Source organism: Aegilops tauschii, chromosome 2 (assembly GCF_002575655.3).
Source record: "Aegilops tauschii subsp. strangulata cultivar AL8/78 chromosome 2, Aet v6.0, whole genome shotgun sequence".
In the NCBI taxonomy this organism is placed as follows: Eukaryota; Viridiplantae; Streptophyta; class Magnoliopsida; order Poales; family Poaceae; genus Aegilops; species Aegilops tauschii.
The window spans coordinates 159,486,775-159,503,509 of NC_053036.3; the positions used below are offsets into that span (position 1 = coordinate 159,486,775).

At 43.7% G+C, this 16,735-nt stretch overlaps 1 protein-coding gene and 1 long non-coding RNA gene across 2 annotated transcripts; one reads left to right on the forward strand and one right to left on the reverse strand.

Annotated features, from left to right (window-relative positions):
* Positions 1-3,278: 3,278 nt before the first annotated feature.
* On the forward strand, positions 3,279-5,587 carry LOC109757103 (uncharacterized). Its single transcript, XM_045232816.2, has 3 exons — positions 3,279-3,842; positions 4,330-4,383; positions 4,907-5,587. Exons 1-3 carry the CDS (start codon positions 3,792-3,794, stop codon positions 5,486-5,488), a joined length of 687 nt encoding a protein of 228 aa, XP_045088751.1. The 5' UTR covers positions 3,279-3,791; the 3' UTR covers positions 5,489-5,587.
* A 532-nt stretch (positions 5,588-6,119) lies between these two features.
* On the reverse strand, positions 6,120-10,767 carry LOC109757104 (uncharacterized). The gene is made up of 2 exons (XR_012202168.1): positions 9,349-10,767; positions 6,120-6,987 (listed from the first exon to the last, which is right to left on the reverse strand). It is a non-coding gene; the product is annotated as an uncharacterized lncRNA (long non-coding RNA).
* Between the last annotated feature and the right edge of the window lie 5,968 nt (positions 10,768-16,735).

Below are 16,735 nucleotides of genomic sequence, written 5' to 3' on the forward strand. Positions count from 1 at the left end.
TGCAAGCCCTCTCCAACACCATACGATGCTAGCATGCTGCTTCGAAAGAATCGAAGAATTGCTAGAGATCAATTGAAGTATTATTAGATTATTGGCTCGCTTATGTATTTAGCGAGTGGCACAAGATCTGACATCTCTTTTGTTGTTAGCAAACTGAGCCCGATTGTCTCAAAACCTGGAGATGTGCATTGGAAAGCTCTAGAGAGAGTTATGCGTTACTTAAAAGGCACTGCGAGTTATGGAATTCACTACACTGGGTACCCAAAGGTACTGGAAGGGTATAGTGACTCAAATTGGATCTCAGATGCCGACGAGATAAAGGCCACGAGTGGATATGTATTCACTCATGGAGGTGGCGCTATTTCTTGGAAGTCTTGCAAGCAGACCATCTTAACGAGGTCAACAATGGAGGCAGAACTCATGACACTAGATACAGCTACGACCGAAGCAGATTGGCTTCGTCGGCTCTTGAATGACTCGCCGGTTGTTGAGAAACCTGCACCGTGTATCCTTATGAACTGCGACAATCAAACTGTGATCACAAAAGTGAGAAGCTCAAAGGATAACATGAAGTCATCAAGACATGTTCAGAGAAGGTTAAAGTCTGTCAGAAAAATGAAAAACTCTGGAGTTATTGCATTGGATTATATCCGAACGTCTAAAAATCTGGCAGATCCTTTTACTAAGGGTCTATCACGTAATGTGATAGATAATGCATCGAAGGAGATGGGTATGAGACCCACAATGTGAGTTGTTCACAGTGGTAACCTAGTCTATGTGATCGGAGATCCCATGAATTAGATGTGAAAGACAAGCTGTTGGTCAACTGAGAGGAGAGTATCCTTACTACTAATAATACCACTCGATGAAGATGCAATACTCTCCTAATCTGCATGGCAGGTTGATGTATATCTTAATGTGTTCTAAGTGGCTCATTGAAGCAGAGATGTTGTCCTGCAGAACATCTTTTGAAGAACACACCTATATGAGTCTGATTGTTAAACGTCACAATCTATGAGAGTAGGGTACTCTCTAGTAAACTCATGAAAGGTCTCGGAGTATGACGCATAAGCTCCACCCGCGGGGAAGACCCACGGTAGCCAAGTATCGGTCAAGGCTTTATGTGAAGCTAGATTCGCAGAAAACTTGCAGTTCAAGGCCCAGTCCATTGTTCAAGTTCTTACTAGTGTAGCATAGAGTTCTAGGTGGAAGTTCAACTTAATAGTCTCCACTGCAGTACCGGTATATAAAACAGTGTTTTGGAACCAAAGGCAAATTTTGTGTGCCTCTGGGATCTGATGGGGGGTTGCTAGAATTTTATCTATTTTGGGCCAAGCCCAATAGCAGTTTCAGAAATTCCTAATAAATCCTAGAGGCCCACGCAACCCATTCGTTCAAGGCAAGAGGTGGAACTAAAGTTTAGTCCCACGTTGCTAGTTTAGTGGGAGTTGGACCTCCTTATAAAGGAGGGTGTTTCCCCACATGTATGAGCATGAGAACAAGAGGGACATTCACGCGCGCTCCTCCTCCGTCGCCCGCCTCGCCACGCCATGCCACGCCTCATCACGACGCGCCGCGGGTTATGGGAATGAGCCGAGCCGATGTCTAAATTTTTTCCACGCACTACGGGTATACGAAAGGTCACTCGGGAGCTGGAAAGTTTTTGTTGTAGTGGATACCGAATATGAACGGTGCACCCTTCGGCTCCCGGCGTAGCCTCTCGCCTTCTTCTCCCATGCCTATAAAAGGGAGGTCGCTCCTCTCCAAAGATACACACCAGAAGACTCTCTTCCTCTATCCACCAAGTTCTTGAGCACTGAGCTACTGTCACAATCTTCCCCATCCTAGCTTGCGGCGTGCACCGCAGGTTGGGACAGTAGGCCTTCGAAACCGCACCCCTTTGAGTCTTGTACGGGAGAAGGGTGATAAGATTTTTGGGGAGCGCTCTGCGCGACTACTGACCGGTTCATCACGGACGCTCCGGACACCTACGACCACTTCCCCAACGACGACTTCTTCCCCGACGTCGACAACCTCTTCGACGACATGGCTGGCAAGGATGTCTACCCCAAGTCTAGTGCTGCTGCTGCTGTCCCGTACGTGTTCTTGCTTTTTGTGTTATAGGTCCTGCCTCGGTTCTTTGTTCTAGTGTCTGTCCTACATATGTTAGGTTCTACTTCATATATGCAACTTGATATATTGTCTGCTTTAGACACGCTTGGTTACAGTGCATATTTGCAGATGCTATTTACCTTCTCATTGTCAGATTGCATGATTTGTTTCTCTGCTATAATAGTCATGTTTTATCTAGTATTTCTGTTAATAAAATCATACGATAAATTGCTCATATTTCCAACAAAAGCATATGTCCCTGCATAATCTTATCAACTAGGGAATATTAGAAAAATTATATTATACAATATATATGTCTCACAAACAAGTCACATACTTATTGATACATATTAGTGATGATGTCCGATCTCGAGCTTGATGCGATTCTACCTGTCCGATTTAGCCTCCAGTGATTCCTGACTGTTAGATAAAAATCGGGTTCGAAGCAATGAATAGTAAAAAAACAAATACACTTCACGATTTTGATTTTATCTGGCTGAACTGTGGGGCCTGGTGTTCGTGGGTCGTGCGTGTCAGCGGCCTTGGCTGTAGGCGTGCCCGGTGCAATCCTTCTGTGGTCAAAGACGAGTGGCCCCGCCAGAAATTTCGTTGTTGCCCCGCCGAGGGCATTCGTGGCATTTCACGTGCGTGGTCGTGCGTGGCGTGGTGTGGATCATACCTGGCCAAACGGGCCGGCCCGACACGGCACGACCCGGCCCATCGTAATCGTGCCTGGCCCGGCACGGCTCGCCAGGGCACGATTACTATACGGGCCGTGCCGTGCCGGCCCGCGTGTTGCGCCCCTAGGCCCAGGCACGACCCAGTTAGTAAACGGGCCGGCACGTTGTCCCATTTAGCACGGTGGGCCGCATATTTTCAGCCTGTTATTTGACGCACTAAGCGTTTTTAGCCTATTTTTACATGTTGGGCCATATATAGATGTATAAAAAAAACGTAATCAGGCCATGTCGTGCCGGCCCGCATGCCCAGCCTCCAGGCCCAGGCACGGCCCAGGGCGTGCCGCGTGCCAGGCCCGCCCGTTTAGCCCGTGCCGTGCCTGGCCCAAGGCGGGCCGTGCCGCCGTGCTCACGGGCCGGCCCGAAAAAAACGGCCCATTTGGCGAGCTATAGTGTGGATGGTTAGGTTTCACGTATGGGTGAGGAGGGTGCCCGATTGGTCAGACTTCAGAACCCTAGCGTCCAGTCCCACTCGCGCTCCTCTCCTTCGCTCTTGCAGCCGTCGCCGCGCTCCTGTCCTCCTCCGCCGCGCCGCCGCCGCTCGCCCTGCTCCCCATCCTCGGCCCCACACCCGTCTAGGCGTCTCCTCCTCCTCCCCACCCCATTGGCGGTCGGCAGTAGGAGCGCAGCTCGCTGCCGCCCCCTTGGAAGAGGTCCGGTTGCCTGCCCCACCACCACCCACCAGCAGGAGACCCCCGCCACCCCTCCATCGCGTTCATCGGAGGAGCGTCGTCATCCATTCACACAGCTGCTCCGCCCGAAGGCGTCACCATAGACGGGAAGACTCGGTGTCGTCGCCGTCATGCTCGCGTGCACCCGTCAGGAGGACTGCGGCCCTTCTCTCGCGCCGCTGGCGGGCGACCGGCGCATCCAGGTCCCAGAGTGGCCCTCTCCGGCTCTCAACTCGGGGAGCCGCTGCTATGAGCGCCGGATGCCCTCGAGATGGTCGGAGCTGTAGCGCCTCCAATTCCGGCTCCATCTCCACCCTTACAGGTTCACCTCTCTCTCACACACACTCCCCCCCAACCAGCAGCCGCAGAACAGACGGAGGAGAACGCTGCCTAAAGAAATTGAGCTTCTGCTGTACCTTTGATCATCTTCGTGGCATTTGCATCTAATGATATGCATGACAAGATTCAGTTTGTGCCCGGGACACTGGAATTTTTTTTTTCTAAACGATTAAACTGGGAACTGAATTTATGAGTTGCTGTCACTGAAAGTATAAATTGTGAATGTTTCAGATCAAGTATGTGTAAGTAGTTGCGTCTTTAGGAGGTCTGAATATATGAGTTGCTGTCACTGATAGGTATTAGTATGGACCTGCAACTTTTTGATAATTTCCTCCTTAGGAGATCTGTTTCCTTCAAGTACAGCTATAGCAAAGAGACACCAACTTATTTTAGTGCTTGAGATTTTGATTACCAATCTGCAGCAATGCCCATTGCACTCTAATTATCTTTGCTCATTTGTTCTCCTGCAGATGGTTTACGTCTTAACTGTCTACAACAAAAGGGATAAGCAGCACTGCATCCAGGTACCAAATCCATTCATGCCATTCCGTATTCCTCTCATCATACACTTAATCATAAAAATCAGCTTATTTTATTACGGCCCTGCCAATTAAGCTATCAAACTACTGTTACTGCAATTGGTCTTGAAAGGCCACTAAACTATTACATTATTTGGCACTGCTGTATGATTTATTCATTTGGAGGAACTTCTTTTATTGGTGAGAAAAATAGAAATATCCTATAAGTCTACTGAGATTTCCAATGTGAATCCTTGCTAATCCTACAAGTCATGTTCTTGATATTAAGTTGACGTTACCTTTCTAAGACCTGAGTTTTCCTATGAGAATCTTCACTAGATGTTAAGTTGAGGTTACCTTTCAAGTAAACTATTACTACAATATTTGCCACAGCTGTATGATTTATTTTCTTGAGGAGTTTATTGTTGTTTTAATTGGTTCCAGACTCCCAGTTCCAGTACTCATCAGTTACCAAAATACTGACAAAATGTGCGGTGCTCTTTCCTTGCTCGTTTTCAATTCTTTGCAGATCCATGTGCACCGTGAAATTCCAGATGGTATCAGTGTGCCCACAGAACTCCAGAGTGTTGATGATTACCCAGACAACCAGTTCACATTCAGTGTCAAGCACTTGGCTCCAATATCACTGACATGCCTTATGCCTCCATCATACCTGAGCCATCATCCTCCATACTTCTTTCTCAGTGTACAGTGGTTGGATACTGTGAAGGTCTCAACCCTTTGTCACATGCTTGAATCGATTTGGGCACATCAGTCTGCACAGGAAGTTGTTTTTGAGTGGGTGCAGGGCTTTACGCTCTCTCATCTTGGTTTTGATGGCGGGATAATCATACGCATGTCTGATAGTACGATGGCTCCTGTGGATGCTCGGGTTGTTGGAGAGATTCTGTCTGTAGAGGATGTTGTTCAACGGTTGATCAACTACGATGAAGAGCAATGCCTTGAAACATTTATTCGGGGCCTCCATGTCTGCGCAATTTGTTTCAGTGAGCACCCAGATAATTCAGATGCTCCATTTGATTCTTGGATACTCTCCCTGCTGCTCATTTCACAACTACATCTTCATTGTAACTTAAATTTGTTGTTTTGAAACAGTAAGGGAGAACACTACTGATACAGTATATATTGGACACTGAATTGCTGCTCCATGGAGCCAGGGCACCATGATTTATGCACAAATCAAACAAAATTTTGGTACTGTTTTTTGAAATTTTAGTTCTGGGGTATAATACCTAATTATTAGAATTCAAATACTCTACATTCTGGGATATTGCCGTGTATATCTATTTCAGCGTACCACACTGCTTGTATATAAAATTAACATATAGCAGCAGTCAAACAATCTATTTCAGCGTAACTACAGTTTGGCTTTAGTACAAACATATCACATATATGCGCCTTAGTTCTATGTAATGCTTTGTTGTTCTCTAAGGCATCCTCCTATCGTTGATGGAAGTACTAGCATTTTTCTGGCAGTGGTAATGGCAGTAGCTTCATTTAGTATGGTTTGGTTTCTTACAACTGTGAACTTCACAAATCAGTTAAAATTGGTGATCGCTTCTGGAACATACGTATACATCACAGACCATTCACAGTATAGGTTCATCTTTAACCCTCTTAAAGATGAAAATGCCATTTCCTTTTGAGAATATCTTCAGACAACATAATATCGTTGTCTATTTTGCTGAGAGAGAAATAATCTGATTGGATTGTGGAAATCAGTGATAACAGGAGATAGTGAGATACTTTGGTTGATTACTTTGGATCTTAAGAGTACACAGACTGTAAATAATAAGATGGTAAGAAAGATGCAGCATTGTCAGATTAATTTGGTAGCTCTGCACCTTTAATTTACTCCTGTTGCTTTCCAGGGGATTCTTAATGAATGGTTCTGCACAAGTGAAACCAGCTGAGTCTATCGTTTGGAGAAAAAACTAACTTGCTGGGAAGACTGAGCTGAAGTAGAAGGACACATTCTCCTCCTCCTGAGTTGCAGAGTAAATCTTCTCGTATGCCTTCTCTTTCTTATCATCAGATTCAAAATTGCTTTTTTGGTTATCCAAGCCGTTCTCTTCAGCAATGCCGGCACTTTCCACATTATTTTCAGAACACTTAGCTGACACTTCTATAGCATTATTGACTTTCACTGGAGCATCATCCATTTGCTCATCATCTTTACAAGCATCAACTGCCTGCACCCCGCTTCTGCCTTCCTCTGCAACAGCCTCACAGTTGGTCTTCTCCTGACTGTCACCCGCAGTTGCCTCACAGTCAGTCTTCTCCAAACTGTCACCCACAGTAGCCTCACAGTCAGCCTTCTCCAAACTGTCACCCTCGCTAACATCCACGGCGGCGGCTTCACCCTCAGGCTCAGCATCTCTCCGACCTGAGCACCCTCTTCGCCACGCCGCCATTCTCGCGCCCAGGAACATCCTTCCTTTTCTTCCCTGCAAGCGTGGGCCCCTCGCTGTCACCAAGGGAAGGTTTTTCCACCTCCAAGGAGGAAGCCTTGGGCGAATCCTTCATCAAGGCGTCTTCTATTCCTGGCATCAGGTTTCGCTCCAAACCGTTAAGCCTCATCCCAGAGCCCTGCGTAATAAGACCAGAAAAATCATCAGAATCACACTTGCACGAAGTGTTGAAGTGATAACCAGCAATCTGCTCCAACTCCCAGCCAGTGTAAACCTAGCCCGATAATTACGGTCCATAAAATCGGAGCAATGCGATACGAAGCATATGAAATGGTTAAAACCTGCTCTTTTCAGTAAACCTAGATGGCAATTCGGGAAACTAGTGAAACATCTTCACATCATTCTGGAACGGAGGGACTAATAAATAAATAGTTTCACACCATATACAAAGAATTTTCCTGCCACATGACAATTTTTTCCAAACGAAATATCCGGACTGAAACAATTCCATCATCCATCTATGCGCCATCTATCTATTCCAGGCAGGTTTAGCATCACACAACATGCCGTAGCTAAGAATGGAACTAAACAAAGTTGCAGTCAAATTTTGAGCACCACAAACAAAAGCACCCCAATTTCCTGACCGAATCTACTATAAGGCCATGTATTTTGCAGGCAGATTTTAGGATGGCACAACATACTGTAAATAAGATCTGGAGTGAAATAAACATTCTTTTCAGTGGAACTTTAAACAACCCAAAGCCCTTCTATACAGAGCTAGCTTCAGTTGCAGTAGCAATAAACAGTTTGACAGGCACATACAGTACAGTCTACAGAGTGTGTAGTGTGTTTCCCAGCAAGATACCCTATACTGAAACAAGTTCTATCATTTATCTATGGGCGATGCTACGCGTTCGCCGGCGGATAAAGTTAAAAGATCAGCTGCCTCCCTGACCATTGGATGAAGCTGCGGATGGCTGTGTGATCTACCCACGTGATCTGTCATCTTTGCAACAAATGTGTTGCTGCAGTACTTTCTGCTACAGAGGTCTAGTTGCCGAAATTATTCGCAACAAAGGCCAGTTGCATTAAAATTTTAAACTATTTTTTCCTCTTAACCTGTTGCAACAAGAGCCTTTTTGCAAAAAACATGCTGTTGCAGAAGACAAAAATCAATTGCGGATCCCTCTACACGCCGTCCAACAGCAACGTCAGATGTAAGCTACGTCGGGGACAACCGAGGGGCGGAGGCTGCCAAGGCAATGCAGCGTCGATCTCGCCGGAGCACCACATATCCGGCGGGAGGCAGCTCGGACGAGGTCACCGAGCGGTCGTGGAGAGGCAACCAACGACCGAGCAGATGGATCATGAGAGCGGGTCGGGCCCATCAACGGAGGAGAGAAAGGAGGAGGAGAGAGGAGAGGGCCCATGAAGGATGAGAGCATGACCCAGCAAGCTAGTTGTTGCGGGGCAAAAATTGCAACAATGGTCCAGTTGCAAAGCTAGACCGTGGAAAAAGGATACTTCCAAGCCATCTGATTAAAGAAACATCCGATGAGCATAAAGGCGATGGATGCGCGCAGAAAGATCGGTCGAGTGAACGGAAGAGTTTCCCTTTAACTATCTATCCCAAGCAAATTTTAGCACTACACACCAACATTTTGAGCCAAGGATGAAACCAGACATAATTTTAACCAATATATGCAAAATAATTAATATATTTTTGTGCAGTAGAAAGATAGACCCAGAATGAAGAGATTATAGATATTACTAATGGGGTCAATTTAATTTCTTATAATTTTCATTTGCCCCAAAACATCTGAAATAATTCATGCAGTCCACTGGATGTCGGGTCATTTGAGATAAAATTCATACATATGAGTACATCATAGGAGAGAAGTACTCTGTTCTTCCTTTCTTCCGGTGCCTGTCGACCAACCAAATGATGGCACAAAGCGAAACCCAACAAATGGAAAGGAAAGGGGTCTCAGGCTGTTTCCAGGACTTAGAACCCGTGACCTCATGGTCACAAGGCAGCAGCTTTACCACTACGCCAGGGCATACATCCTAGAAAAACATTGACTACCTTAAGAATAAATTTAGATAGAAACAGGAAGGATGAAAACCTGCAACAATTGGCATTGCAAGGAAAATATTTTCTGGTGGTCATTAGAACAACATGACACTTACTTTTTAGTCAAATTCAACCTGGAAGAAGTTGAGAGTAATTGTTCCTAAAAGTGCACCCCCTCAACAAATTTTAAGAAGTCTGTGTATGCACGTTTAATTCGAATAGATCCTATTCAAGAATAGCAATTGTTCACAAAGCCGGCATGAAGTCACTACCTCAAAGAGGGACAGATCCATCGTTGTAAAATTGATCCACGTATATGTTTTACAATTTGGAGAAGGCGTCTCCAACAATATAAACTTTCGAGATTTAACTTATTTGACTAATTTGGTTCGATAGAAAGGAGGGCAGACTGTGGAACTAAGAAATAGAGGAAGCAAGTACGGAGGAGGAGAGGCCGGGAGAGACCTTGGACTTGACGGAGCGCTTGATGAGCAACCAGAGCCCCGGCACGGACAGCACGAAGAACCCCAGCGAGGTGTAGTAGCGCGCCTGCGAGTACCCCGTCCCCGCCCCGACGGTGGCGTCGAGGAGCACTGCCCAGGAGCAAAACGATCGTTCATTTAGTCCCACATCGGCTAGCCAGATAGAGCAGGACCTGTTTATAAGTACCGCGCTGCTTCAACAGCTGTCCCTTCCGGGACACCCGATAACATAAAATTATAAAGCGTAGCAAGGATCTGCACACATAAGGATGTCACTATGTTTTTACTTTTTACCCCACACGTGTTCTACTGATTTACAGAAAAGTCCTCAAAGTTCTCATTTCTATGTCTTGAATCCAAAATTTTAGGATTTCGCGCGCCATCTTTTCAGCCCTTTTTTACTTTTTACCCCACACGTGTTCTACTGATTTTACAGAAAAGTCCTTAGAGTTCTCATTTCTATGTCTTGAGATCCAAAATTTTAGGATTTCATGCGCCATCTTTTCAGCCTCTCCCGCATACTACTTTTTCATATTTTGAGATAAAAAAATTTAGGGTTTCATGCGCCGTATACTACTATTTTTAATTTTATTTTCATCTTTTAAGATCCCTAGAGCATCTCTAGCAGACCCTTAGAACCGTTATAAGGGTCGCAAAAAACGTGTTTTAAGAGTCGGCTTTACCTCCCGGAACAGACCCTGTAAACGGCACTGTAAAAACAAATATTCCTCTCCTTTCCTGTCGTCCTCCTCCGCCTCCCTTGCTCGTTCCCCGTCATCCCTCGAACGCCCTCGCCGGCGGCCGGCCACATCCGCGCTCATCTCGGCCACCTCGCCCCACCCTTCTCCGGCTCCAATTCGAACCGGCGGTGCCCGATTCTAGCGGGCGGTGGCCAATTCTAGTGGGCAGCGGACGATTCTGGTGAGGTATGCGATGAAATTGCGGCGGTGCGTCCTTCCCGATGAGGTTTGACCGATACAAGGGTCACCCTCAGTTTGGCCTTCAAGCCTTCAAATATATTGGTCTCAGGTGTGGGTTTATGGTGGCCTTTAGAATATTTAAGGGTCGGGCAGCTTTTACAGTTTCTGTTTTGGACACTTTTTACGACCAAACTCTTAAAAATCTAAAAATTATAAGGGTTTTACCGGTTTTAAGGAGTCTGCTAGAGTGCTCTTACAGCTGCCAAATTTTGGATGCCAGGTCAACTGCCATTTTTTACTCTTGAATCATGGCATTTCTTGTGGCCATGTATACACATGTAATATTCCCTTTGTATCGTTTTACTTCATGTATTGGATTTGTCTGAGGTCAAACTTTGCAAAGTTATAACAACTTTATATTAGAAAATATCAACATCTACAATACCTAATAAGTATAATATGAAATTATATTTCATGATGGACCTAAAGATGGCGTTCTTGTATTGTGAATGTTAATAATATTTTGTATAAACTTGGTCAAACTTTGAGGAGTTTGATTTCAGACAAATCTAATATGTAGAGTAAGAAGAAAAGCAAGGGAGTAGATGCATATTTTTTTCGGCCCAACACGCATAAGGATCAGGGACGGAGCTCCCGTGTAACCAACTAACACCAATGTGTTCTGGCTTTTCAGTTAGTCTCCAACACTACTAAAAGAGAAACATAAAATTTTCCAAAGCCAAACAATAAACTATACACGGGATAACCATGCACTACTACGGAAACCTTATACACAGAAGCTTATCAGTAGTGTTGGTTAAAAGGAGGCGGTACTGCTACTTAGCATTAGTGTGTGGTCACAAAGGGCGCTACTGCTATCCATATAGCAGTAGCGCGGCAAGATGAAAATGCGCTACTACTATAATTGCCACACCGTTGTCGACAGGCTAGGTATAGTAGGGCCCTTCCGCAAACCGAGCTACTGCTAATAAAATAGTAGTAGCGCGTTTTCAGAGTAGGGCGCTACTGTTAAGTTTGATCTAAAAACCCCAATCGACCAGTCTAGAATGTCGGTGCAGATAGGCGGCGAAAAGCGGTAGGGGCGAAATCCCGTACCGTTTGGAGCGCGACCTCCGCCCGCCGACAACAGCCGTCGAGCTTAGGGTGGCTGTCGCAATAGAAGTTGATGAGGTGCAGAGTTGCGGAGGAGTCCGCGGCGAGTGGGTGGAAACCGAGCCCTTTGATTTGATCCAGTGAGTGACGTTACGAGCAGAAGCCTCGACAAGTTGAATCCGGTACCGAAACAAGGATGACATTATTGAATATATTCTTCTTTCCTGTGCTTTGCCTTTCCCGTTTTCCGTACCTTTCGTAGTACTTAATACATGCTAGTAGGTAGGCTGGTGGTGGAGTATTTATTTTCGTCTTTTTTTGGTCTGTCTGTATTTCGGTTTTGGGATGGTGCGAATCCATCTATCCACCATTCTTTTATCTTTCAGTAGTGTCAACCTCAGTTCTGGTTCTTTATCTTGGAATACTCTCCGTTGTCCTGGAAGCAATGCTTGAAAGAAAGCGTAAGGAAGCGTCAAATCAGTTGTGCCAATTCCAGTTTTGAACTACCGCAGACTTGTTTCATAGCTTTCAACTGAGCGGCAGACCCGACGCGACTGACGGATAAGCCAACGTTAATAGCTGGTCTAATTCCGCGATAAAAGAGCTCTGTTTCCAAACAGATTTGTCCATCTGTAATGGAGATCACATTGGTGGGGATATAGGCTGATACGCCTTTTGCATGTGTGGGTGAACACACACGATTTACAGAGGCGACGGATATGAATCGTGTGCGATAGTAAATCACCGAGATTGAAGGGGAGTCCAAATTTCCTTTGTCCTTTGTCCATGAGTTTTTTTCTACGGTGAACATAAACCCTGCAAATCACCATGTTCAAATTTGGCACTTTTCCGGGTTCATTTATAATATTTAGGAGATTATGTGCATTTTCTAGGCATTAATGTAGAGAATTCAAATTCAAACAATCGGTGCATGAAAAGGTGCACGGGAACAGTCTGAAAAACCATGATCGTGCTATTTAGTAAATTCTCATGCCTTTTACAAGAAATGGACAGATATTTCACAGAAATGTGTGGCAATAGTCAACCACAAACACGTTGTTTATTGGTTCTCAACTGTAGAAAAATGAAATACATGCTTGAAAAACATGACGGCTGGCAATGGTGCCATGGTATGGCCTCACCATGCCCTGGTACAAATTTGAGAAGGTTTGGCTTATGTGCATGGATGTGCCTTCGTGCGTTCTAACGTCTATTTGTTCTAAGCATTTATCTAAATGACCACATGTAATTAAGTGAGAATGATTTTTCATAGGCACTCAATATTGACTTGGTTGTGGATAAAGGACCTTTGTACTGTTTGATGTTGGGGATCATCTGCCTGTACACCAACTATCTAATGATATATTTTACCACTAACTACAATGCCATGGTGTAAATGTCGATGCTTGAGCCTTTCATAGAATGGACTTGTGTTAAGTACATGTACTATGATTTTAACCTACAAAATGTGGAACATACAGAACCATTACTACTATGTATTATTTAATTCTATGTGTGTTTTATAGTGAACCATTACTATCATATGTGTTATGGGCAAGCAAATTACAAAAGTTATTATGCTGGCTAAATATGCTAAGCTTCCGCTACAATGATGGTATATCTCGCACACATGTTTCGCCACAAATGTTAGGACCCGACAACGCGCGCGCGCCAAGGCGCGCTGCTACCTCTTGAGCATGCGTTGGTTTTCCCTTGAAGAGGAAAGGGTGATGCAGCAAAGTAGTGTAAGTATTTCCTTTAGTTTTTGAGAACCAAGGTATCAATCCAGTAGGAGACTACTCGCAAGTCACCTAGTACCTGCACAAACAATCAAGAACCTTGCAACCAACGCGATAAAGGGGTTGTCAATCCCTTCACGGCCACTTGCAAAAGTGAGATCTGATAAAGATAATAAGATAAATATTTTTGGTATTTTTTTGTATAGATTGGAAAATAAAGATTGCAAAATAAATAGTAAACTAGAATTGTAGATCGGAAACTTATATGATGTAAAGTAGACCCGGTGGCCGTAGGTTTCACTAGTGGCTTCTCTCATGATAACATATATTACGATAGGTGAACAAATTACTATCGAGCAATTGATAGAAAAGCGCATAGTTATGAGAATATCTAGGCATGATCATGAATATAGGCATCACGTCCGTGTCAAGTAGACCAAAACGATTCTGCATCTACTACTATTACTTCACACATCAACCGCTATCCAGCATGCATCTAGAGTATTAAGTTCATAATAACGGAGTAACGCATTAGGCAAGATGACATGATGTAGAGGGATAAACTCAAGAAATATGATATAAACCCCATCTTTTTATCCTCGATGGCAACAATAAAATGCGTGCCTTGCTGCCCCTACTGTCACTGGGAAATGACACCGCAAGATTGAACCCAAAGCTAAGCACTTATCCCGTTGCAAGAAAGATCAATCTAGTAGGCCAAACTAAACTGATAATTTGAAGAGACTTGTAAAGATATCAAATTATACATATAAGAATTCAGAGAAGAACCAAATATTGTTCATAGATAATCTTGATCATAAACCCACAATTCATCAGATCTCGGCAAACACACCGCAAAAGAATATTACATCGAATAGATCTCCAAGAACATCAATGAGAACTTTGTATTGAGAACCAAAGAGAGAGAAGAAACCATCTAGCTAATAACTATGGACCCGAAGGTCTATGGTAAACTACTCACACATCATCACAGAGGCTATGGTGTTGATGTAGAAGCCCTCCGTGATCGAATCCCCCTCCGGCAGATCGCCGGAAAAGGCCCCAAATGGGATCTCACGGGTATAGAAGGTTGCGGCGGTGGAAAAGTGGTTTCGTGGCTCTCCTTGATGTTTTTAGGGTACAAGGGTATATATAGGCGAAAGAAGTACGTCGGTGGAGCTACGAGGGGCCCACGAGGGTGGGGGCGCGCCTACCCCCTGGGCGCGCCCTCCTGCCTCGTGGCCGCCTCGTTGCGTCTCTGACTTCCACTCCAAGTCTCCTGGATTGCGTTTGTTTCAAGAAAGATCCTCGCGAAGGTTTCGTTCCGTTTGGATTCCGTTTGATATTTATTTTCTGCGAAACACTAAAATAGGCAAAAAAAACAGCAACTGGCACTGGGCCTCCGGTTACTAGGTTAGTCCCAAAAATAATATAAAAGAGTATATTAAAGCCCACTAAACATCCAAAACAAATAATATAATAGCATGGAACAATAAAAATTTATAGTACGTTGGAGACGTATCAGCATCCCCAAGTTTAATTCCTGCTCGTCCTCGAGTAGGTAAATGATAAAAACAGAATTTTTGATGTGGAATGCTACCTAACATAATTTTCAATGTAATTTTCTTTATTGTGGCATGAATGTTTAGATCCAAAAGTTTCAAGACAAAAGTTTAATGTTGACATAAAAATAATAATACTTCAAGCATACTAACCAAGCAATTATGTCTTCTCAAAATAACATAGCCAAAGAAAGCTCATCCCTACAAAATCATATAGTTTGGCCATGCTTTATTTTTGTCACACAAAATGCTCTAATCATGCACAACCCCGATGACAAGCCAAGCAATTGTTTCATACTTTAGCATTCTCAAACTTTTTCAACTTTCACGCAATATATGAGCGCGAGCCATGGACATAGCACTATAGGTGGAGCATAATATGATGATGGAGGTTGTGTGGAGAAGACAAAAAGGGAGAAAGTCTCACATCGACACGGCTAATCAACGGGCTATGGAGATGCCCATCAATTGATGTCAATGCGAGGAGTAGGGATTGCCATGCAACAGATGCACTAGAGCTATAAATGTATGAAAGCTCAACAAAAAAAACTAAGTGGGTGTGCATCCAACTTACTTGCTCACGAAGACCTAGGGCATTTGAGGAAGCCCATTGTTGGAATATACAAGCCAAGTTCTATAACGAAAATTCCCACTAGTATATGAAAGTGACAAAATAAGAGACTCTCTATCATGAAGATCATGGTTCTACTTGAAGCACAAGCATGGAAAAAGGGATAGTAACATTGCCCCTTCTCTCTTTTTCTCTCATTTTTTTGGGCCTTCTCTTTTTTTATTTGGCCTTTCTCTCCCTTTTTTGGGCCTTCTCTTTTTTTATTTGGCCTTTCTCTTTTTTTATTATTTTTTTATTTCCTCACATGGGACAATGCTCTAATAATGATGATCATCACACTTTTATTTATTTACAACTCAAGAATTACAACTCGATACTTAGAACAAAATATGACTCTATGTAGATGCCTCCTGCGGTGTATCGGGATGTGCAATGAATCAAGAGTGACATGTAAATAAAAAATATGAACGGTGGCTTTGCCACAAATACGATGTCAACTACATGATCATGCAAGGCAATATGACAATGATGAAGCGTGTCATAATAAACGGAGCGATGGAAAGTTGCATGACAATATATCTCAGAATGGCTATGAAAATGCCATAATAGGTAGGTATGGTGGCTGTTTTGAGGAAGATATAAGGAGGCTTATGTGTGATAGAGCGTATCATATCACGGGGTTTGGATGCACCAGCGAAGTTTGCACCAACTCTCGAGGTGAGAAAGGGCAATGCACGATACCGAAGAGGCTAGCAATGATGGAAGGGTGAGAGTGCGTATAATCCATGGACTCAACATTAGTCATAAAGAACTCACATACTTATTGAAAAAATCTACAAGTCATCAAAACCAAGCACTACGCGCATGCTCCTAGGGGGATAGATTGGTAGGAAAAGACCATCGCTCGTCCCCGATCGCCACTCATAAGTAAGGCAATCAAAGAACACCTCATGCTTCAAATTTGTCACACAACGGTTACCATACGTGCATGCTACGGGACTTGCAAACCTCAACACAAGTATTTCTCAATTTCACAATTACTCAACTAGCACGACTCTAATATCACCATCTTTATATCTCAAAACAATTATCAAGTATCAAACCCCTCATAGTATTTAATGCACTCTATATGAAAGTTTTTATTATACCCATCTTGGATGCCTATCATATTAGGACTAATTTTATAGCCAAAGCAAATTACCATGTTGTTCTAAAAGACTCTCAAAATAATATAAGTGAAGCATGAGAGATCAATAATTTCTATAAAATAAAACCACCACCGTGCTCTAAAAAGATATAAGTGAAGCACTAGAGCAAAATTATCTAGCTCAAAAGATATAAGTAAGCACATAGAGTATTCTAATAAATTCCGATTCATGTTTGTCTCTCCAAAAAGGTGTGTACAACAAGGATGATTGTGGTAAACTAAAAAGCAAAGACTCAAATCATACAAGACGCTCCAAGC

Excerpts from the sequence above, each read along its gene's own strand:
- LOC109757103 (XM_045232816.2), top strand. The coding sequence starts at position 3,792 with ATGGTCGGAGCTGTAGCGCCTCCAATTCCGGCTCCATCTCCACCCTTA. Across the intron at positions 3,843-4,329 it reads CTCCATCTCCACCCTTACAG|ATGGTTTACGTCTTAACTGT; the intron begins GTTCACCTCTCT and ends GTTCTCCTGCAG. Across the intron at positions 4,384-4,906 it reads ATAAGCAGCACTGCATCCAG|ATCCATGTGCACCGTGAAAT; the intron begins GTACCAAATCCA and ends AATTCTTTGCAG.